Source organism: Zea mays, chromosome 7 (assembly GCF_902167145.1).
Source record: "Zea mays cultivar B73 chromosome 7, Zm-B73-REFERENCE-NAM-5.0, whole genome shotgun sequence".
NCBI lineage: Eukaryota > Viridiplantae > Streptophyta > Magnoliopsida > Poales > Poaceae > Zea > Zea mays.
The window spans coordinates 20,325,451-20,345,094 of record NC_050102.1 but is presented as its reverse complement, the minus strand read 5'-3'; the positions used below and the strand labels follow the sequence as shown (position 1 = coordinate 20,345,094).

General features: G+C 48.2%; 1 protein-coding gene and 2 non-coding genes across 3 annotated transcripts; 1 reads left to right on the top strand and 2 right to left on the bottom strand.

Moving 5' to 3' along the window:
- Window positions 1–5,905: 5,905 nt before the first annotated feature.
- On the top strand, window positions 5,906–16,544 carry LOC100282227 (nudix hydrolase 13). Its single transcript, NM_001155139.1, has 4 exons — window positions 5,906–6,216; window positions 7,723–7,840; window positions 8,373–8,456; window positions 15,966–16,544. Exons 1-4 carry the CDS (start codon window positions 6,146–6,148, stop codon window positions 16,233–16,235), a joined length of 543 nt encoding a protein of 180 aa, NP_001148611.1. The 5' UTR covers window positions 5,906–6,145; the 3' UTR covers window positions 16,236–16,544.
- A 350-nt stretch (window positions 16,545–16,894) lies between these two features.
- Window positions 16,895–16,985, bottom strand: LOC111589859 (small nucleolar RNA snoR114). Its single transcript, XR_004851690.1, has one exon. It is a non-coding gene; the product is annotated as a small nucleolar RNA snoR114 (small nucleolar RNA).
- TRNAM-CAU (transfer RNA methionine (anticodon CAU)) lies at window positions 16,986–17,075 on the bottom strand. The gene is given in 2 exon segments: window positions 16,986–17,021; window positions 17,038–17,075. It is a non-coding gene; the product is annotated as a tRNA-Met (tRNA).
- Between the last annotated feature and the right edge of the window lie 2,569 nt (window positions 17,076–19,644).

Genomic DNA, 19,644 nt, shown 5'->3' with positions numbered 1-19,644 from the left:
GCACAGGATCGAATGTCACATCTTTACTATATAATAGGAGTTCTGTACAAAATAAATAATTACATTATAAGGAGACAACGGTCCAGCAAACCAAAGTTGACTGGGAGACGACGACCTAGACCTCTCACGAACTCGTCACAGCATCCTCCAAGCGCCTCATCTTGTGGTACCTGTTCTTGACCTGTGGGGGGTGTGTGAGACAGCAAGAGTGAGCTCACATACGTTCATCGCTCAACAAGTTGTGGGGAATAATGTGCCTGAACTCGCCAAAGATGGGAGCTCATGTGAAATGTGAGGCTTACCAAAGAGGATGGTTAGAGCTGAGCATTGCTTTTAAAGTTGGTCAAAATTTTATTAGCAATTACTAAGTATAAGTAAATACCAACCCAATTAAGTAGTAGAACAAAAGTAACAACCTCACCTGCGATGCAATGCATATGACAAATTGAGTTTAAGTTCCATAATTTAATCATGTGAGTGTCCGAGCTGCTCATGACCGTGAGCACGGCTAGTATACCAGTTTTACACTCTGCAGAGGTTGCACATCTTTACCCACAAGTCATGTTACCCATCTGCCAAGGGATCGCGACTCCCCATACACCTCTACCGAGGAGGCGAGGCAGGGTAACACTACGAGGCCTTTACAAAGTTCCACTAGCTTCAGAAAACCCGCTACAGTTTATAGGAAGCTCCAATGCAGGGTTCTTGCCTGACCGCCATCGCAGCAAAATCAACCAAGGACCTCCCTACACTGACCACTCCCCTACTGCCCTTGCCCCTTTCGGGTAAGGTAGTCCTCCACTAGCTTTCCTAATTAATCAGCCAAGGGCGTCCATAAACCCTTGTGGTAGCACTGTTTTCCCGGGTGGTTCTCCATGTTCCAATTAACATAATGATCTTATCATGAACAGTAATAATAAAAAGACAATAAAAGTGTGATCATGAATAATGTATCTTCATACCCAAAACCACATAAAGCACTAGCAAGTACTACCCAAAAAGTTCAGTGGTAAACAAGGTATAAAGATAGACAAACTAGGGTAACCTATTGGGTTCCATCAAAATTAACCTATGCAGATCATTATGATTAATTAGAACATGAGTGGGTAAAAGAAGTGATCAAGGGCACAACTTGCCTTCAATGAGCTCCTGCTCAGCTACTTCTACTTGCTGAACCTTAGAATCCACAGTGGCTTGCTCGTCTACTCGCATCAACACAATACATACATAGTATAGCATAAATTAACATCACATCAAACATGCAAATAAAATATACAGTAAAAATCTACACATTAAAATGAGATCATAGGAACTGGAATCATTAGATTTGGAGTTATAGATTTCAAGTTATGACTTTCCTAAGGTTTTATGCATTTAATATAGGGTTAGGTGAGAAATAAATTTTAATGTGTATTTCATGTAAAAACAGTGGTACTATTTGATAGAGAATAATATTACAAAATTATAGGAACTGGAATGGTCCAAATTGGAGTTCATATGAATTTCCTACAATTTAAACAAGTTTCTGCAATTAAATTTGTACTAAAAACCATTTTCTAAACTATTTTCCTGGTTTTATTAATTTTCTGGACTGGGCGTCAATTTCTGGTAAGCGTAGGGGTTTCGGTGTAATTATTTCCAAGAGTCAGAGAATCCCACAACGGACGGCGGGTTGATTACCATAAAACAGAGGGGCCTATATGCTAATACGTCCCGCAAAGGGGGTAAGTTTATATCTCAGCCACACGATCCACAATGGGTGGCCCAGATTAGACTACACCCACACCGAAACGGTAAGCGAGGAAGGCCCTCGGATCACGATCTAACGACCTAGGTTTAATGAATCCTAGCCTACTCACCGCCCTCCGATCCCGATCGGTCGGCCCATCTCGTTTTCGGCTAGGCAGGTCACCACGAGCCGATCTCAGCCACACACAGCCGATCAGACGGCCACCAGCTCATCCCATATTCCAACCAGAGACGACGGCGCCGCCCAAGGAGCACGGTGGAGGATCGCCGGCGTACACCCGATCTCGCCTCCCCAGTGCTATCTACTACCCGATTTCTAGTGCAATGTCAAGAGCAGTGAATTGCGAAGTTAGTAGTAGCGCCATACCAGGGGATTAGGCTCCCAGGGAGTTCGCCCTCGCTGTGCGGCGGCTCGGCCGCGGAAGCCGAAGTCCGGTGAGAGATTCCGGCGTATTGGGCCCCAAAGAGCCACGAGTAAGGTGTGACTATCCTCCCGTAGACTCCGCGGACCACTCAGGCGGTTGCCGAGAGCTTGGCGACGTCGAGGCTGGGTTCGTCTACGGCGGCGGTCCGCGGTCCAGCCACCCTCAATCGCTCGGTCAATGGTGGCTTGCGAGGTACTGGGAGAGGCTATGGTGCCGAGGATCAACTATATAGACCCCAGGAGGTCGATCCGAAGAATCCCGCAACGGTGACCCGATTACCCCGCGGCACCGCGCATCACGGAGGTCGCTTCGCAGCGCGTGGAAGACGACGAACTCTGTTCTGCGTATGGCGTCCACAAGGTACGGACTCACTGACAATGTGGACCCTGTTGTCCGCGACACTAGCGACTTCAATGCGCACGGCAGGGATGACGCTGACCAGTGGGGACAACCAGCCAGGGAGCACAGGGGAAACGCGGCAGCGGTCGCGAGGGCAGGCCGTGCCGCACGGTATCGCCCTGTTGGGCCGAAATGGTGATTACGGCCCGACCAACTCCTTTTCTCTTTTCTATTTTCCCTTTTCTATTCTTAGATTTTAGATTTGAATTCAAAGTTTTGTGGCAAACTTACACTAAATTTTGAGTGTATAATTTGAGTCATACCATAATGTGATGCAGTTATTTAATTATAATATTATTTATTTGCATATTCTATTTATTTATTTATATCCTTCTTATTTTTCTTTCTCCTTTTTCCTCAAATCTTCTTCTCACTATATTTTATTTTTTTATTCATATTATTATTGTTTTTAATGCACACACAAAAGTTCCAAAATGATGCAATGGTTTATTTGTGTCGTAGTGAAGTTTTTTTCATTTTTAAACATGACCAGTCACATGTGATGATAAATGGAGATGCACATACATTCAAAGGAGACAATTCCTCCTTTTATTCTCCCTTACAATATGAGTATTACAACTCCATCACCGCCAAATCACTCAAAGTATACTCGGACGATGGGATGGCCGACGACGCACTTGCAGCAGACGAAGAAGAGGACATTGCTATGTACCGTCGGCGGCGGCGCGCGGTCTGCTTGACACAGGCCAGATTTCCGAAGCGGGAGAGCAAGGAGGGCAGACGAGCAGTTGGCAAAAGCTAGGGTTTTCTACAGCGCAAACAAAAGCTGGAAATAGACCCGGCCGCGATCAGCTTTTTAGGCACAACGCAACGCCTCGGGAAACACACGGTCCAACAGTGACACGTCCATCAACGGTCACATTTCAAAAACCACCGTGGGACCAATTCGAGCGAGGGCAGCGTCTTCACCATCCAGCGGCGGTCTTCGGCACCAGCTGACTTGGTCGAACTGGTCACTCGGAGGGCAAATGTTGGGGCGAAGGCGAACACGCTACCCTTCGCTCTACGACTTTGCCTTCCCATCGCGCAGATGAAGGCCACATCCACAGAACGCGTCAGAACAAGACGAAGGCGCCGACCGGACGGAGACCTGTGCGGTCCCCTTAGCCCTCAGGTTGTAAGACGAAGGCTTTGTCGAAGTCTACGGGTCTCCCACGTCGTCACCGCCCTGGGAGGCCCATGAGGATTCGGCCCATGGTAATGGGCCCCGCGAGGACAAGCGCGATAAGGGTCGTGTCTGTAATAGGGTTTACCGTAATGACCGCCTGTAACCTCCCCTCGTGGGAATATTCTGGGAATAAACTGGGTACTCGAGGGCATAAACGTCTTTGGCAAGGACAGACGGCCACTCGAGTACCTATAAATACCCCCGTACAGTGCCCCGCTACAGTAAGAAACAAAGCTTTTGGCATTCCATACCCAACCTTACAAGCACATTTTCCATTTCCCCGTTGGATTAACATGTCGAGGCGAACATGTTCTCAACAAGCCGTTTTAGGTCTTATTTTTTATGTCTATATTCAACTAGATAAAGATGAATCTAGACACATATATAAAACACATACGTTAATTATTGTATGAACCTATGAATTGACTAAAACGAATTTTAATTTGAAACGGAGGAACTGAACAACTAACTATTAACTAATTTATTAAAAATAGCTAATAACTAAACTATTAGCTAGAGTGTTTAGACGTCTCTAGCTAATTTTAGTCAATAACTATTATCTCTAGTACATTCAAACACCCTCTACATACAATTAAGAGATAATATGTATGTAGAGTCGTGAAGAGACGAGCTCTTTGCGAAGAGATCGTCTCTTATATATTTTTTCAATTAACTCCCTAGAGATTAGGGATGGCAACGTGCACATTTTACCCGCGTGCCCGCGGGTAAAAACCATATATGGTGTGGGTTTGGATGTGAGTTTGTATCCGCGTGTACGAGCGTGGGTTTGATTCTCAATCCAACAGGTTTTTTCTCGCAGGTATGAAAACATTGTACCCGTGCACGCAAACCCGTATACCCGCAGTTAATATATATATGTTTATGTATATATATGTATATGCATATATATATTTATATAGGTGTGCATATATATATATATATATATTTGTATAATATATGTATATAAATATATGTATATATACATGAGATGTATAAATGTATGTGTATAATTATGGGCCCGTGGGTATGTCCACGAGTTTGTGGTATCCGTGGGTAGCGGGTATGAGTAGCATATTATACTCGTCGCGGGGTGACAAGTATGGGTGCGGGTCTGTAAACGCTCTACCCGCGAGTTTCAAACTTGTTGCCATCCTTACTATAAATATCTTTAAAAACCCATATATTAGATGGGTTACACATGCCCTTAGGCCATGTTTGTTTTCTATCCCATTTTTAGAATCTCATTGCAAATTAAACACCTCCTTAATTTTGCATTGGATTTTATACCAGAATCGTACAATCTTTCCATAAGTTGATAATGAGATTTGCATTAGATTTTGTGCATTATCCAGATTCTAAAAATCCATCGGGAACTAAACGCCACCTTACTCATCCTTATCTCTTATTTTTTAAACTCTACATTTTAAATATTACACGGTTATATACATGATATGCTAATTTTTCGTTTTAGTCTTAATCTATATAGATTGGACGTTGGCTTAAATATATAGTAAGTCAAAAAAATTAATTTTTTTCTAATCCTATTTAATTCACATTGGCCACACATACTGGTGAGTAGGGACTAGGGATGACACCAACATGCGGGAGAACTCGACAAACTGAGTATTTTTTTTTTCGGATTATAACATTGCCAAGAGCTTGCTTCGCTGGAATGGTATTCCGAACTGGTATTATATGCTTGTGGAGTTTGCTATTTTGGTACTATGTTGGTGATGGTTTGTCTTTGAGATTAATGTCGCTCATGGTTTGTGCTTCAACGGTCGGTAGAGCTATCCATCAGTTCACAGGCAGAACACAATCTAGTCATGTTTAACACAAATGGGTGAGCTGTCGCTTCTGTAAGAAATGTAAACAATATAGAATTTGGGTAAAAATCTCGCACATTTTTTTATACATAAATGGATTATAAGACTGTTTATAATCTAGCGTTCGGTGAAATTCTTATGCGTTTCCAGTCGTCTTAATTTTTTTAGAGGTGCCATAGGGGTGAAGTGTGTGTATTCATATATTTGTATCATGATAAAAACATATAAAAATTGAAATTCTTAAAAGCTGTAAAAAGAATTAAAAAACCACCACACAAAATACAAAAAATATAAACGAGAAAACAAAGGAAAGAAAGAAAAAGAAAAGAGAGGGAGAGGAAGCGAGCGGCTGGGCGCCCCAAGCCCCACATGGTGCAGCGAGGTCCACGCTAACAACTTCTCGACCTTGGCCTCCCACGGCTCTGCCGCATTGCCGCGCGCCGCCGGCCGGCACTCGCCGTCCTGACGCGAGAAGGAAGATGCTCTAGGAAGTTGGGGGCCTGGCTAGGGACAGCCTGTGTCCCGCCGTGGGATCGGTGGGAGAGGGGGAGGCAGGCATGTGTGATCTGGTGGCCCGCACGGGCCGGCACCTGCAGCGCTACGAGAACGGCCGTCGCCTTGTGGCCGGGTGCGTCCGTAAGGGGAGCCCCCCCTTCCCTACCCCCAACCACCACGGCTCTTCTCCCTCTGCCTTCTCGCATCCACACACCAAAGACATCAGGCGTTTTTATCTGCCCTCGATTCGATCTGATTGGGTTTGTCCGGTTGCGGTGCTTGCTTGGTTGGGCAGCTTAAAGGTTCGCTATGCTGGGAGCGTTTGCTTACCAACTGGAATGGATGCATGTGGCCTTGTTGGGCTGCGACTATCCTGTGTTTTACTGCTGCTTCTGTTGGGAGTAGGGTCGACCTCTCTGGCTGATTAATTGTCCTGGATTGGTCATAATCGGTGAATAGTAGCCTGTTTCTGTGTCATTAGTCATTAGTACATTAGTTTCTTCACCTGACATGTAAGGGCCCATTCGGCACTTCTTTACCGTTTTATTATTCATTAGTCCTGCACTAAATTTCATGTCATCACAAGATACTGTCAGCGTAAAGGACATCTGTTTTGTCCACAATTGCGTCGTTGTAGAATGAATCGCCTGTGGACTGATGGGTCTATTAGAATCAGTTGCGTAGAAGAGGCCATTTGGCATTGGATAATGTAGGCATATGTTCTCTGTAGCAGATTCTTATTCTAGGTTGGCGCAATCCGATTAGTTTTATGCATGACATAAGCGCAGTATGTCATGTTCCGTCCTTCTAGACCATTTTTATATCTTATCTAAAATTATGCATTAAATTTTAGGAAGGAATCCCATTTTTAATTCGTTTTGCGATGTACAAACACTGTTGAAAGAAACGGATAGATTTCTAGATTAAAATATATAGATAGGTGCACGACTTGAGCCAAATGGCAGAGATTGTTTAGACCATGGAAAGAGGTCAAGTTATCCTGTAGTCTGTTGGGAATTCCTGTTCCAATGAGTACAGTTAGGTACTTTTATTAGAGGTTACATAACATCAGGTAAAACAGCTGATTTGTCTTCTTGCTGCTTCATTGTTTGCTGACCATCAATGGCAAAATGTCACTGTTGTTTGTTACATTAATGTTTCCTGTTGGTGATGTGAGCATTCTTTGTTTTTATACTTTTATTCTTTCAAGTGGATATAGACTTAAGCGTGCAAATATTTTGCAGCACTAGTCCAATATTTTACCAAGGTGTCTGGAAAACCATCACTTAGTTTACTTTCTGCTTGTACTGAACTCTGTTTAATTTTACTCCATACAAACATAAGTTGATATGCAGTCTACTGAGCACTGTAAACAAAGGACTTAAGTTTATAGTTTCTACTGCTATGAAGTAACCAATGGCATCATCTTCTGCGCTAAGCATTTGTTTTTGCTTCAGCAAATGGTTATGTGTACACTGCAGCAAGAAATATACCTTGGGGGTTTTGCCAATACCTTTTAGTTGAGTGTGATTTGTGCATGTAATTTTGAGTGCTATGGTTGTAGACACAGTCTCTTGTAATAATGTGAATCTTGCAATGTGTTTCACTTGTCTCATTCTTCTTCCTTGTTTATATATAGGTGCATACCATTCAGATATAGGGATATTAATGATGGAGCTTCTGATGATGAACAAAAGAAACTTGTTGAAGTTCTCATGATCAGCTCCCAAAGTGGACCGGGTCTTCTATTTCCAAAGGTATGATTAATGTAAATAAACAACTAACCATATATCACATCATTCACATAATTGTCACAGTATGATGTATGGAAAATCAGAAATTTGAGCATTTTTTCTGTGATTTAGCTTAACAAAATAAAAAGGGAAAACCCAGTGCCAGAAGCTCCCACATGAGTGTGATTTTGCTTAACAAAATAGCTTATATGAAATTAGTTAGGCTATAGAGATTTTGTCAGTTCTATTGAGTTTTTCTTTGTTTGGCATCATGCTCATATTGATAATTAGCTGTCTATTAATGCAATGTGTGCCACCGCTTGTGGAAGATATATTACTTTGATTAACTAGATACTAAGAAATCAGGTGCCAATGAGCGGTCACTTAAGTCATTCAGTTGTAGCAGGAAGATATCCAAGTGCCAAGTGCCAACCTTATGATGCTCTTGCATTTAAACCTCTACATTTAACCATTTGTCATATATGTTGTATGCAGTTCTCTTATCACCATGATAGTGCCTATTTGGTTAATATACATTTGTAATTTGTTGATGCAGGGAGGCTGGGAGAATGATGAAACTGTTGAAGAGGCAGCTGCAAGGGAAGCTATCGAAGAAGCTGGAGTGCGAGGAGATTTAGTGGTGAGATATTGTTTCTATGTTTATTTGATACAACATTAGTACCCCTCCCACCCAAAGGAAAAAAAGGGAAAAGGAAAAGTGTGTTTGTGTGTGTGTGTGGGGGGGGTATGTTAAGGCGATGGGCCCTGATAGTATCCCAATTGAGGTATGGAAATGGTTCAGGGACATAGCTATAGTATGGCTTACCATATCTTACGGCCAAACAAGATGTTTGATGAGTGGAGAAGTATATTGGTACTTGTTAGAATACCCGTTTAGGGTTTGGGGTTTTTTCCCTGTGTAATTACTGTCTCGCCCCTCTGTAATGGGCCTGGCCCAGTACTCAAGTCTATTAATACACCACCCAACCCCTGTTAGGGTTAGGGTTTTCACCAATCAACATGGTACTAGAGCCAACTTAATTTTTTTCCAGCCCCCATCTCCCTCTCGGGCGTCGCCAACCCCAGCCGCCCACCCCGCCGCCCTCTCTCCTCCCTTCCCTGCGCCGGCGACACACCTGGCCGAGCCCCTGCCATCCTACCGGCCCTGCTTCCCCGGCACCGGCCTTCTTCAACTCCGGCTGCAGGCGTGCTCCTGTGCCCTCTCCCTCTGCTCGCGTGCCAGGGCATTCTTCCTCAGGCGTTGCTTCCTCGTCTCCAAATCCGGCCACCTGCCGCCGTGGCCGTCGTTCTCCCTCCCCCAGCAGCTCTAGCCACCGGGGCGAACTCTGCCTGCCTCCGCTGTCCAGGTGCTCGGCACAGCTCGCCCCCTGCCAGTGCATCGCGACCGCCTCCCTGGATTCCGCGCTACGTCGCCACACCGCGCCGCCGGCTGCCTCCTCCGCTCTGCCTTCCTCCACCGCCGGATCCGGGCGACTCCACTTCACCGGCGCGGCTACTCCACCAGCACCGCACCTGTCCCCGCGCCGGCCGCCGCCGACCCCGCCCCCATCTGCTCCGGCCTCCGCCGCTGGCCCTGCCCCTCTCTGGCGGACAACGCCACCAACGCCGCGCCGCCGGACGGCCATCCGCCGCCCCTCTGCAGGCCGCGGGTCCTCTGCCGACGGCGCACTGCCCCCGCTCGGCGCGCAGCTCCGTCCTGGCTACCTCCCCGCCGTGGCATCCTCTTCTGCTCCCAGCCGCACCACTGCGGCTGTTCCCTGCTGTCGGGCGCCATCGGCCCCAACTCCCAGCGACGCCACCCGACTCGATCCTAGTGGCTGCGCGCGCCCTTCTGGACGGCTCTCCTCGCTACTCGCGCAGTTGCGCTTCTCCTACCAGTGTTGTCCCCACACCGTACCTTCGCCACCACCACCTTCTTTAGCCCTCTCCGCTCACACCGTACCTTCGCCACCACCACCTCCCCCTCCCACCACCGATTAGGTGGTTGACTCCGGGGCCTCCTTCCACACTACCCCCACAACCAGTTCGTTATTCCACTCCCATCCACCACACCCCTCACATCCTTCCTCCATCGTCGTTGGCAACGGTTCCACCCTCCCGGTCACCTCAGTAGGTGCATCGGTTCTTCCAGGACCATTCTGCCTTAACGACGTCCTTGTTGCTCCCGGACTGACTCATCCCCTCCTCTCGGTTCGTCGCTTCACTAGTGACAACCAGTGCTCTATGGAGTTCAACCCCTGGGGTCTCACCATACGCCACCTTCCCACACATGCTGTGCTCGCTCGCTGTGACAGCTCCGGCCCCCTCTATTCTCTTCACTTGCCCTCCACTCCCCACACCAGAGTAGCCTCATCTCCTGCCCTTACTACTACCACCACATCACATGCTCTTGCTACTACCACCACCTCCTCCGCCATTTGGCACCGTCGCCTCGGGCACCCTGGACCCGACGTCATGTCCCAGCTTGCCGGCCACTCAGACATATCCTATACTCGGGGCTCTTCTGAGCGCCTCTGTCATGCTTGTCAGCTCGGTCGTCACTTCCGTCTTCCTTTTTCCACTTCCACGTCTAGGGCTGTTCAGGCCTTTGATCTTGTCCACTGTGATCTCTGGACGTCTCCTGTCCTTAGCCTCTCCGGCTACAAATACTACCTGGTCATTCTGGACGACTACTCCCATTTCCTTTGGACTTTCCCCCTTCGGCTGAAGTCCGACACGTTTACCACCCTCACTCACTTCTTCGCCTGGGTATCCACCCAGTTTCGGCGCCCGGTCCGTGCCCTGCAGTGCGACAATGGCCGCGAGTTCGACAACAACGCCTCCCGTTCTTTCTTCCTCACTCACGGCGTCCAATTGCGTCTCTCGTGTCCCTACACCTCTGCTCAGAACGGCCGGGACGAGCGCATGATTCGCACCACCACCAACATGATCCGCTGCCTTCTCTTTCAGGCGTCTCTCCCTGCCACCTACTGGGCAGAGGCCCTTCATACTGCCGCGCATCTCCTCAACCGTCTTCCCTCGAAGGCGGTGAGCTACCCTACACCTCACTTTGCCCTGTACGGCACAACCCCTTCCTACGACCACCTGCGCGTGTTCGGCTGTGCCTGCTACCCTAACACTTCCGCTACCGCCCCTAACAAGCTTTCTCCTCGCTCCACTCGCTGCCTCTTCCTCGGCTACTCCCCTGACCACAAGGGGTATCAGTGTCTCGACCTCACCTCCCACCGCATCATCATCTCTCGTCACGTCGTCTTCGACGAATATGTGTTTCCCCTTGCAGGCTCCACCCCACCCACCGATCTCGACTCACTCCTCGAGTCTGATCCGGTTCCCCCCACCCCCGGCGCCCCGCCTTGCGCCGTTACCCGTACCTCGTGCGACCACGACGCCACCGCTCGTGCCCATTCCCGCGCCACGCGCGGCCCCGTTGATCACGCCTGCGCCACGCGCGGCCCCGTCGATCATGCTTGCGCCATGCGCGGCCCCGCCGATCATGCCTGCGTCACGCGCGGCCCCGTCGATCACGCCTGCGCCACGCGCGGCCCCGTCGATCACGAATGCGCCATGCGCGGCCCCGACGACCCTGCCTGCGCCACGCGCGGCCCCGTCGATCACGCCTGCGCCACGCGCGGCCCAGACGACCCCGCCTGCGCCACGCGCGGCCCCGTCGACCCCGGCTCGCTTCGCCGACCCCGCGCTCGTCTACCACCGTCGCAGCCACGCCGCCACCTCGGCGCCTGCCGACTCGGGCCCGTCGACGAGCACGGCCCGCTTTGCTGACCCCGTCGTCGTCTATCACCGCCGCGAGCCGGCCATACCCGTCGCTCCCGACATTCCGGCGGCCCGCTCCGAGCCGTCAGTGTACCACCCGGTCGCCATCCACCGCGACCCCGGGCACGTCCACCCGATGGTGACTCGGCACGCCGCTGGCGTTCTTCGCCCCGTCGACCGGCTGATCCTGGCAGCGGATACGACCTGCACTCCTCCGGACGCATCCCCAGTGCCCTCCTCCGTTCGCGCTGCCCTCGCCGACCCACATTGGCGTCGTGCTATGGAGGAGTACGCGGCCCTCTTGGCCAACCACACCTGGGACCTGGTGCCGTGTCCACCAGGCACCAACGTGGTCACCGACAAGTGGCTATTTCGCCACAAGCTGACCTCGGACGGCTCCCTCGACCGCTACAAGGCCCGTTGGGTCCTTCGGGGCTTTACCCAGCGCCCCGGAGTAGACTACGACGAGACCTTCAGCGCCGTCCTCTCCCTCGCCCTCTCTCGCGACTGGGCGATCCATCAGCTTGACGTCAAGAATGCCTTACTCCATGGCACTCTGACGGAGACTGTTTACTGCAGCCAGCCCACCGGCTTCGTCGACGCCGATCGTCCGGATCTGGTCTGCCGGCTGAACCGATCCCTGTACGGCCTCAAGCAGGCGCCGCGAGCATGGTACAGTCGCTTCGCCTCCTACTTGGCCTCCATCGGCTTCGTCGAGGCCAAGTCGGACACGTCCCTGTTCATCTACCGGCGTGGCGACGACACCGTCTACCTCCTGCTCTACGTCGACGACATTGTGCTCACGGCATCCACCGCCGACCTTCTACAGCGCACGATCGTCGCCCTTCAGCGGGAGTTCGCGATGAAGGACCTGGGGCCCCTCCACTTCCTCGGCATCACCGCCGAGCGCCGGCCTCAGGGTCTCTTCCTCCACCAGCGCCAGTACGCCATCGACATCCTGGAGCGGGCTGGCATGTCTGACTGCAAGCCCTACTCCACGCCTGTCGACACTCAGGCAAAGCTCTCTGAGGTCGACGGGCCTCCGGTCGCCGACGCGACGTCCTACCGGAGCCTGACCGACGCGCTCCAGTACCTCACCTTCTCCAGGCCCGACATCGCCTACGCCGTCCAGCAGGTGTGCCTACATATGCACACTCCGCGGGAGCCCCACCTCACCGCTCTCAAGCGGATACTGCGGTACCTCCGCGGCTCCCTCGACTATGGCCTCCTACTGCGACCATCCCCGACGTCGGAACTCGTGGTCTACACCGACGCTGACTGGGCTGGCTGTCCCGACACGCGCCGGTCCACCTCCGGTTACGCCGTGTTCCTGGGCGCCAACCTCGTCTCTTGGGCCGCCAAACGGCAACCCGTCGTCTCTCGCTCCAGCGCTTAGGCCGAGTACCGCGCCGTGGCCAACGGCGTGGCAGAGGCCTCCTGGCTACGACAACTCCTCCACGAGCTCCACAGTCCCCTTCAGCGCGCCACCCTCGTCTGCTGCGACAACGTCAGCGTGGTCTACCTCTCCACCAATCCCGTGCAGCATCAGCGCACGAAGCACGTGGAGATTGACCTGCACTTCGTCCGCGAGTGTGTCGCTGCCGGTGACGTTCGGGTTCTCAGCGTCCTCACCACGCTGCAATTCGCTGACATCTTCACCAAGGGGTTACCGTCGAGTGTATTTTTAGACTTTCGCTCCAGTCCCAACATCTGTACAAGATAGAGTTGTGACTGCGGGGGGTGTTAGAATACCCGTTTAGGGTTTGGGGTTTTTTCCCTGTGTAATTACTGTCTCGCCCCTCTTTAATGGGCCTGGCCCAGTACTCAAGTCTATTAATACACCACCCAATCCCTGTTAGGGTTAGGGTTAGGGTTTTCACCAATCAACAGTACTGATCTACAAGAATAAGAGAGATATTAAAAGTTGTACTAATTAATGGGGAGTTAAGTTGATGAGCCACTAGAGAGAGTTATCATGCATTATCTGGTGGTAAGAGATTCTTAAGCTGGTGGGGCTGAATGGTCAAGGAAATTACGAAGGAGCTAAGGAAAGGCCTTAATTCCTTCGTCATGTTGATCGCCTGGGAGATTTGGAAGCATCGGAATGTTTGTGTTTTGAAGATAAAATGTCTTGTGTTCAAACTGTCCTACAAAATGTGGAGAATGAGGGTATTTTTTGGAGTGTGGCGGGAGCCTCCCCTCTACATGAGTTTCTCACCCGCCAACTCATCTTTAGAGGTTAGGCTAGGTTGTTAATGGTCGTGTGGTGGTGGATGTGTTCTGTTGGTGGGCTCATGCACATTTATATCTATATGTGCCTATGGCCTAACCATCCTTGTACTCGGGGCTGACTCTTCAGTCACCTCGTTTGTTTTTATCTATCTTCTAATGATATGATTTGCATGACTTTTGCGGTGTTCTAAAAAAAGAGGAATAACGAGGTTCGCTATAAACCAATTTGATTACATGCCTGGAAGGTCAACCATGGAAGCCATTTTCTTAATAAGACAAGTGATGGAGCAGTAGGGAACAAAAAAAGGATCTACACATGGTTGGGTTTTATTTACTTGGAGATGGCTTATGGAAAAATACTAATGAATGATATGCGGTGAGCTTTGGACAAACATAAAGTTCCAACAAAGTACGTTGGACTCATTAAGGACACGTACAAAAATGTTGTGGCTAATATTCGAACAAGTGATGGAGACGCGGACGACTTTCTAATTATACTAGGACTATATCAAGGGTTAGCTTTGAACCCTTACCTTTTTGCCTTGGTGATGGATGAGATTACACAGAACATATAAGGGAATGTCTCTTGGTGTAGGCTTTTTATGGATGATGTAGTGCTAGTTGATGAAAACCGAGTAGGAGTTAATAGGAAATTGGAGTTGTGGCGGGAGACTCTAGAGTCCAATGGTTTTAGACTCGGTAGAAGTAAAACCGAATATATGAGATGTTACTTCGGCACTATCGCACATGAGGAAGGAGATGTTAGTTTGGAAGGTCAAGTAGAGCTCAGGAAAGGTACCTTTCAGTATTTAGGATCAGTGCTATAGAGGGAAGGGGATATTGATGATGTTAGCCATAGAATCAAAGTCGGGTTGATGAAGTGATGACAAACATCTGAAGTTCTATGTGACAAGAGGGTTCCTCGAAAGCTAAAAGACAAGTTTTATAGGACAACAACTAGATATGCTATATTGTATGATGCAGAATGTTGGCATACAAAAAAAATCGTTTAGTAGATAAGTGTAGTGGAAATGTATATGTTGTTTTGGGTTTGTGGGGGTACAAGAAGGGGTTGAATTTAGAACGATGATACACATGATAGGATATGGCTAGCATCAATTGGAGAAAAGCTTGTCTAACACCAGTTGAGATGGTTTGGACAATGTCCAATTGAGACGTCTTGAGGCACAAGTGTGTAGTGGGCAAGGGGAAGGCCAAAGTTGGCATGGTAAGAAGCAGTAAACGGAGACTCGAAAGGATATAATATACTCAAAGATTTAGCCTTAGATAGGAGTGCATGAAAAACAGATATATTCATGTGCCTGAGCCTTGATCTGCGGTTTTGGTTGGGTTTCGACTGTAACCTATCCCTAAAAGACTTTGTTGTGTGGTTGGGTGGGGTCATGTGTATCTTTCCATCCTCTTCAAGACATAAATGACATACCTCTTTATTGATATGACCTATTGCCTTTTTTATGAAAAAACGCATGAAAGAAAAACTTTGGAGGATCAGATCCATTGTATATCTTCTGAGAACTGTTTATTTTGGAATCCTTGAAACAGTCTGGAGCCTAGAACTTAGTCTTGAGAATTAAACTTCCACCTCTAACAGCTATGAATTCTTTACAATTTCTTCATGGTACCCAACAACATTTCATTGACACTACAGTACTAACATGCTAATAATGGATTAATGTGTAAGTCTTGATCTCAAACCTTGAACTCTGAATTCTCAACAGACAGCTGGTATGTGTCCACTTCGGTAGATGCCTCTCCTATTGATTGATATTGATGATCCTAGTCCCCACTTGTTCTTTAGCTGGCAATTCAACACTTTCAGATCTAGGACCATTGACTTTAAGAACAAAGTGCCAATGATAGAGCTTATTAGCGTATGAAGTCTTCTCAATTTCATTTGGTGTCTACTTCCTCAGTTCCAAATTGTGAATCGTTTTGGCTTTTACTATGTATTAACTGGTCTTTGATAGTTGTTCTGTTTGACTTGTGACACTCCGAGCAAATAGCAACGTTCTTGCGCTCTTGCGAAAGAGCTCTTATTTGCTTCCACATGTCCTGACACCACAACATTTTACTGATGGGGCGCTACTTTGTTTTGTGCATAAAGCAACTGCTGGGGTTCTACGATTTCAAGAGCAAGCAGCCCGAAGCAACGTGCAGAGCCGCAATCTTCGCCCTGCACGTGAAGGAAGAGCTAGCCTCCTGGCCAGAACAGAGCACCCGGCAGAGGAGCTGGCTCACCGTTCCCGAGGCGGCGGAGCGGAGCCGCTACCCGTGGATGCAGGAGGCCCTCGTGACAGGCTTCTCCGCCTGGCTCGAGAACTGGAGAAACGGTGGTGGCGGCGGCGGCGGCTGCGTGGACCGAACTGAGAGATGACACCACCTTAAAGCATCAGGGGGGCCCCCGGCGGAGAAGCCATCTGCTAGCTATTTCTTGGCGTTGTATCTTGCTTGGACTAGAATTTTCTTCCAGAGGCTGACTGCCTGGCATACATGCATGAGGGCTCTCTGATGCTCGGTAGCTTTTGTTTACTTTGTCGCTTTATTACACCGTCGTCTTCAGGATGACAGTCTCCTCAGCTGATGATGGCCCGAGGTTTGTTAAATTGTAAGCTTGCTGATTCTCGCGGTCGCCAGCTATATTTAACTGTCTTGTATTGAGCCTTGAGACAAAGCAAGCTTTGTGTATATCATGTGTCGTCGTCGTCGTGGTGTACTGGTGTTTGCCTTTTTTTGAAGAGTTACTGGTGTTTGCCTTGCTATGGAAGTGCAACGGGAGTCCTCTTGTTGTCACAGTCGCAACTTCTCTGCCTTTTTACCCTCGGAAAGATGCTCTTGCGACCATGTCATTTGCAAGTACACAAGTCACAGGAGATGGAAATGTTAAAATTTCAAACATGAGATTTCTTTGTTGAAAAGGTCTGTTTGAGGATTTTATTCCGGTTCGGATGCATTCCGTTCTCGTCAGGAATTGTATGTCGAATGGATTTAACTGTATTTGATTTTATATAGAGTTTACGAGAAAAAAAAGAATTTGAGCTCAGATGCGCATCTTGTCGTCTCTGGAATCAGACGGCTGTGATGGACCCAATCAATCACGGATGAGCGCAGAAATCTGTCATCGCTCTGGGGTGAGAGAGGCTCGAACTCTCGACCTCAGGATCACTCGCATTTTTAGCTATGAGACCTACGCGCTAGCCAACTGCGCCACCACCCCTTTGTTGTCCAAAACCACACGAGAAGCTATACATAGCATCTGCATTCCACAAACAAACAGTACAACAATCAACAGGCCCACTTAGGCCTGAGCGGTGCTGTTTTGAGAGTTTGAAATGTTGCATGCTATCTGCGTCGGTAGACCAGTGAAACTAACCATAAAATCCCTGACCGTTTTTTTATTTACGAAAAAATATGAAAACGGGAGATGATTTATTTCGTCCGTTTTTTGTAGGGCCCGTTTTTATTCGGATTGAACCCGTATTTATTACGTATTTGATAAAATATGAGACGAGTCTAATATGCATTAGTATATAAACTAAAGTCTCGTGACTTTAGGTAACAAATTATAGCACACGTGACCATTGTAACCATCGTCTTTTTTTTAATGACAAGTGGTTTAAAGTCTTAAATAACATTGGATGTAGCTAAATGTACACTATTAGCAACCAAACAACAATAGATTGTTACCTCTCTATATCTATTTATGTTATATTATTGTCCTGTCAATCAATCACTAGTCAAACATTAATATTATTTCTATATGTATTAAATTATGAGTTTCCGTTAGTATTTCCGTTTTCGTTCGTTTTCGCAATTCCGTTTATCCCGCTTCCATTTCCGTTCCCGACTATTCCGGACCCGATCCCGTTTCCGATAATAAAATGCGGATACGGAAACAGGAGAGGAGTTTTTTCATCTGTTTTTGTCCATTTTCATCCCTAAGGGCTCATTTGGGAGCCTCGAAACTGCCTGGTTTTCTCCTGTAAACTCGTATCGCACGTGTAAGGGAAAGCTCGTGTGAGCTAGGCGGTGTTTGGAAGCCCACGAGAGGGGAAAGTGTCACCCGGGTCGGGGCCAGTTTTCACGGGTAGAGAAAACACGCCTCCGAAGGTTGGACACACAGCACCCGCCGAGCCTCCAATCCCCATCTCGCCTCCTTCTCAGTCGCCGTCGCCGCCCTCACCCACCACCGTCGCCACCTGCTTCGTCCACCCGCTCTGAGGCAGATGTAACACCCCTGGTATTACTATAACTAAAACTTGAGCATGGCATCATAAGCATTGGCATTGCATATGTTTGACACACCTAGAGTGCATTCACTAGGTAAAAATTTCAAACAAGTTGTATTGTTTTAATGTTTTTGCAAATAGAACCCTGGTTAAAGGACTTAACCCTAAATAGTGGTTAAAGGGGTAAAACTTAACCCAAGTTGAGAAAACCTAAAAGCTTTAGGGTAAAAGTCATAAAATGACCCCAAGAATAAACTTGAATCACTTTTATACCCCTGGGATACCAGAAACCCTAATTGCAACCCTAGAAAACCCTGAAACCAAACCCTAGGGGCTTATGTGCAAAATTAGCCCACTTTTGGGTTAAAGTGCAAAAACCAAGCCAAATAAGTATTTTAAGTCATTTGGTTCACAAATATGTGGACTTGAAAGCCAAACCCTAAGTTTTGGACTTAAATGCAAAATGGACCTCACTTAGGTTTCATTCAAAGTCTGAAATTCAGTTTAGTTGGTTCAACTTTGGAGCCCTGTATCTTTTAAAATATAGGGATTTTGCCCAAAGTGACCACAACAAGTTTGTAGACCAATTAATGGAGAACAACTTTGCTTAAAGGTGTGAGCATTGTTGTTAAGGAAAAACTGAAGATAATCATGCCTGAAGTTGGACTGTCAGGCCAATATAGACTGAACTTCTGTTGGACAGTGACTTTGATCCAAGGTTAAGAGCCATTTCGACTAAGATCCCGTGGGAATCTACCTAGGATTGCTCTAACAAAGTTGTAGGGCTACTATACATGAGCAACTTGGATGCAGACACCTCCTGCTGTTGTTATACAAAAATTGGAGAAAAATCTACTCAAAGTCGCTCTGTCAGAACTGGATTACAAAACTGAAACTGAACCTAAGGATAAAATAAGGTTCCAGTGAGATGAGTGCAAGTTTGATGCGCCATATCTTTGGATTCCCTCGGTCTTGACCCAAATGTCATGTATAAGAATTGAAGACTGTTGAATCAAGAACGAACTTTATTAAGGAATCTTGCCCGGTTATTCACAAGAATTATGAGAACTAGTCGATGGAAGGAGGTCGGTTCAGGTGACTGACGAAGATGTCCCATGGTACAGTAGACCTGTGGGGATCAGATCAACAGCTCGGCTCACCGCCGATGACCTCCGTCGTGATCCGTGCCGACCGGCGTCAAGATTCACGCCCGGGTAAGTAGATAACGCCGCAGGGAAATGGATCATTGCCGCCGGTGAGCTGGGTGCCACCTCGGTCAGCCGTGGTACTCCTCTCCTTGTTCACCGATCGCGCGGATGAGGTTTCACCGCTGTTGAGTCATCCCTGCCGTCCGCCTCGTGTCCAAACGCCTTACCACGTCGCAGCTAACCATCCTATACCTGGCCGGTGATCGCCGGAGGAGCCGCCACCGTGAAAGCCATATCTTCCACGCGCCAGTACCATTGTTCTCTCCGATCGCCAGCACATCCCGGTAAAATTGGGCGCCACCGCCGTTAGAGGCTATAAATTGCCGCCACCATCCGCTCCTTTAGGTAG

Coding starts and splice junctions, on each gene's coding strand:
- LOC100282227 (NM_001155139.1), top strand. CDS start 6,146: ATGTGTGATCTGGTGGCCCGCACGGGCCGGCACCTGCAGCGCTACGAG. Junction 6,217..7,722: donor GGCCGTCGCCTTGTGGCCGG/GTGCGTCCGTAA, acceptor GTTTATATATAG/GTGCATACCATTCAGATATA. Junction 7,841..8,372: donor CGGGTCTTCTATTTCCAAAG/GTATGATTAATG, acceptor TTGTTGATGCAG/GGAGGCTGGGAGAATGATGA.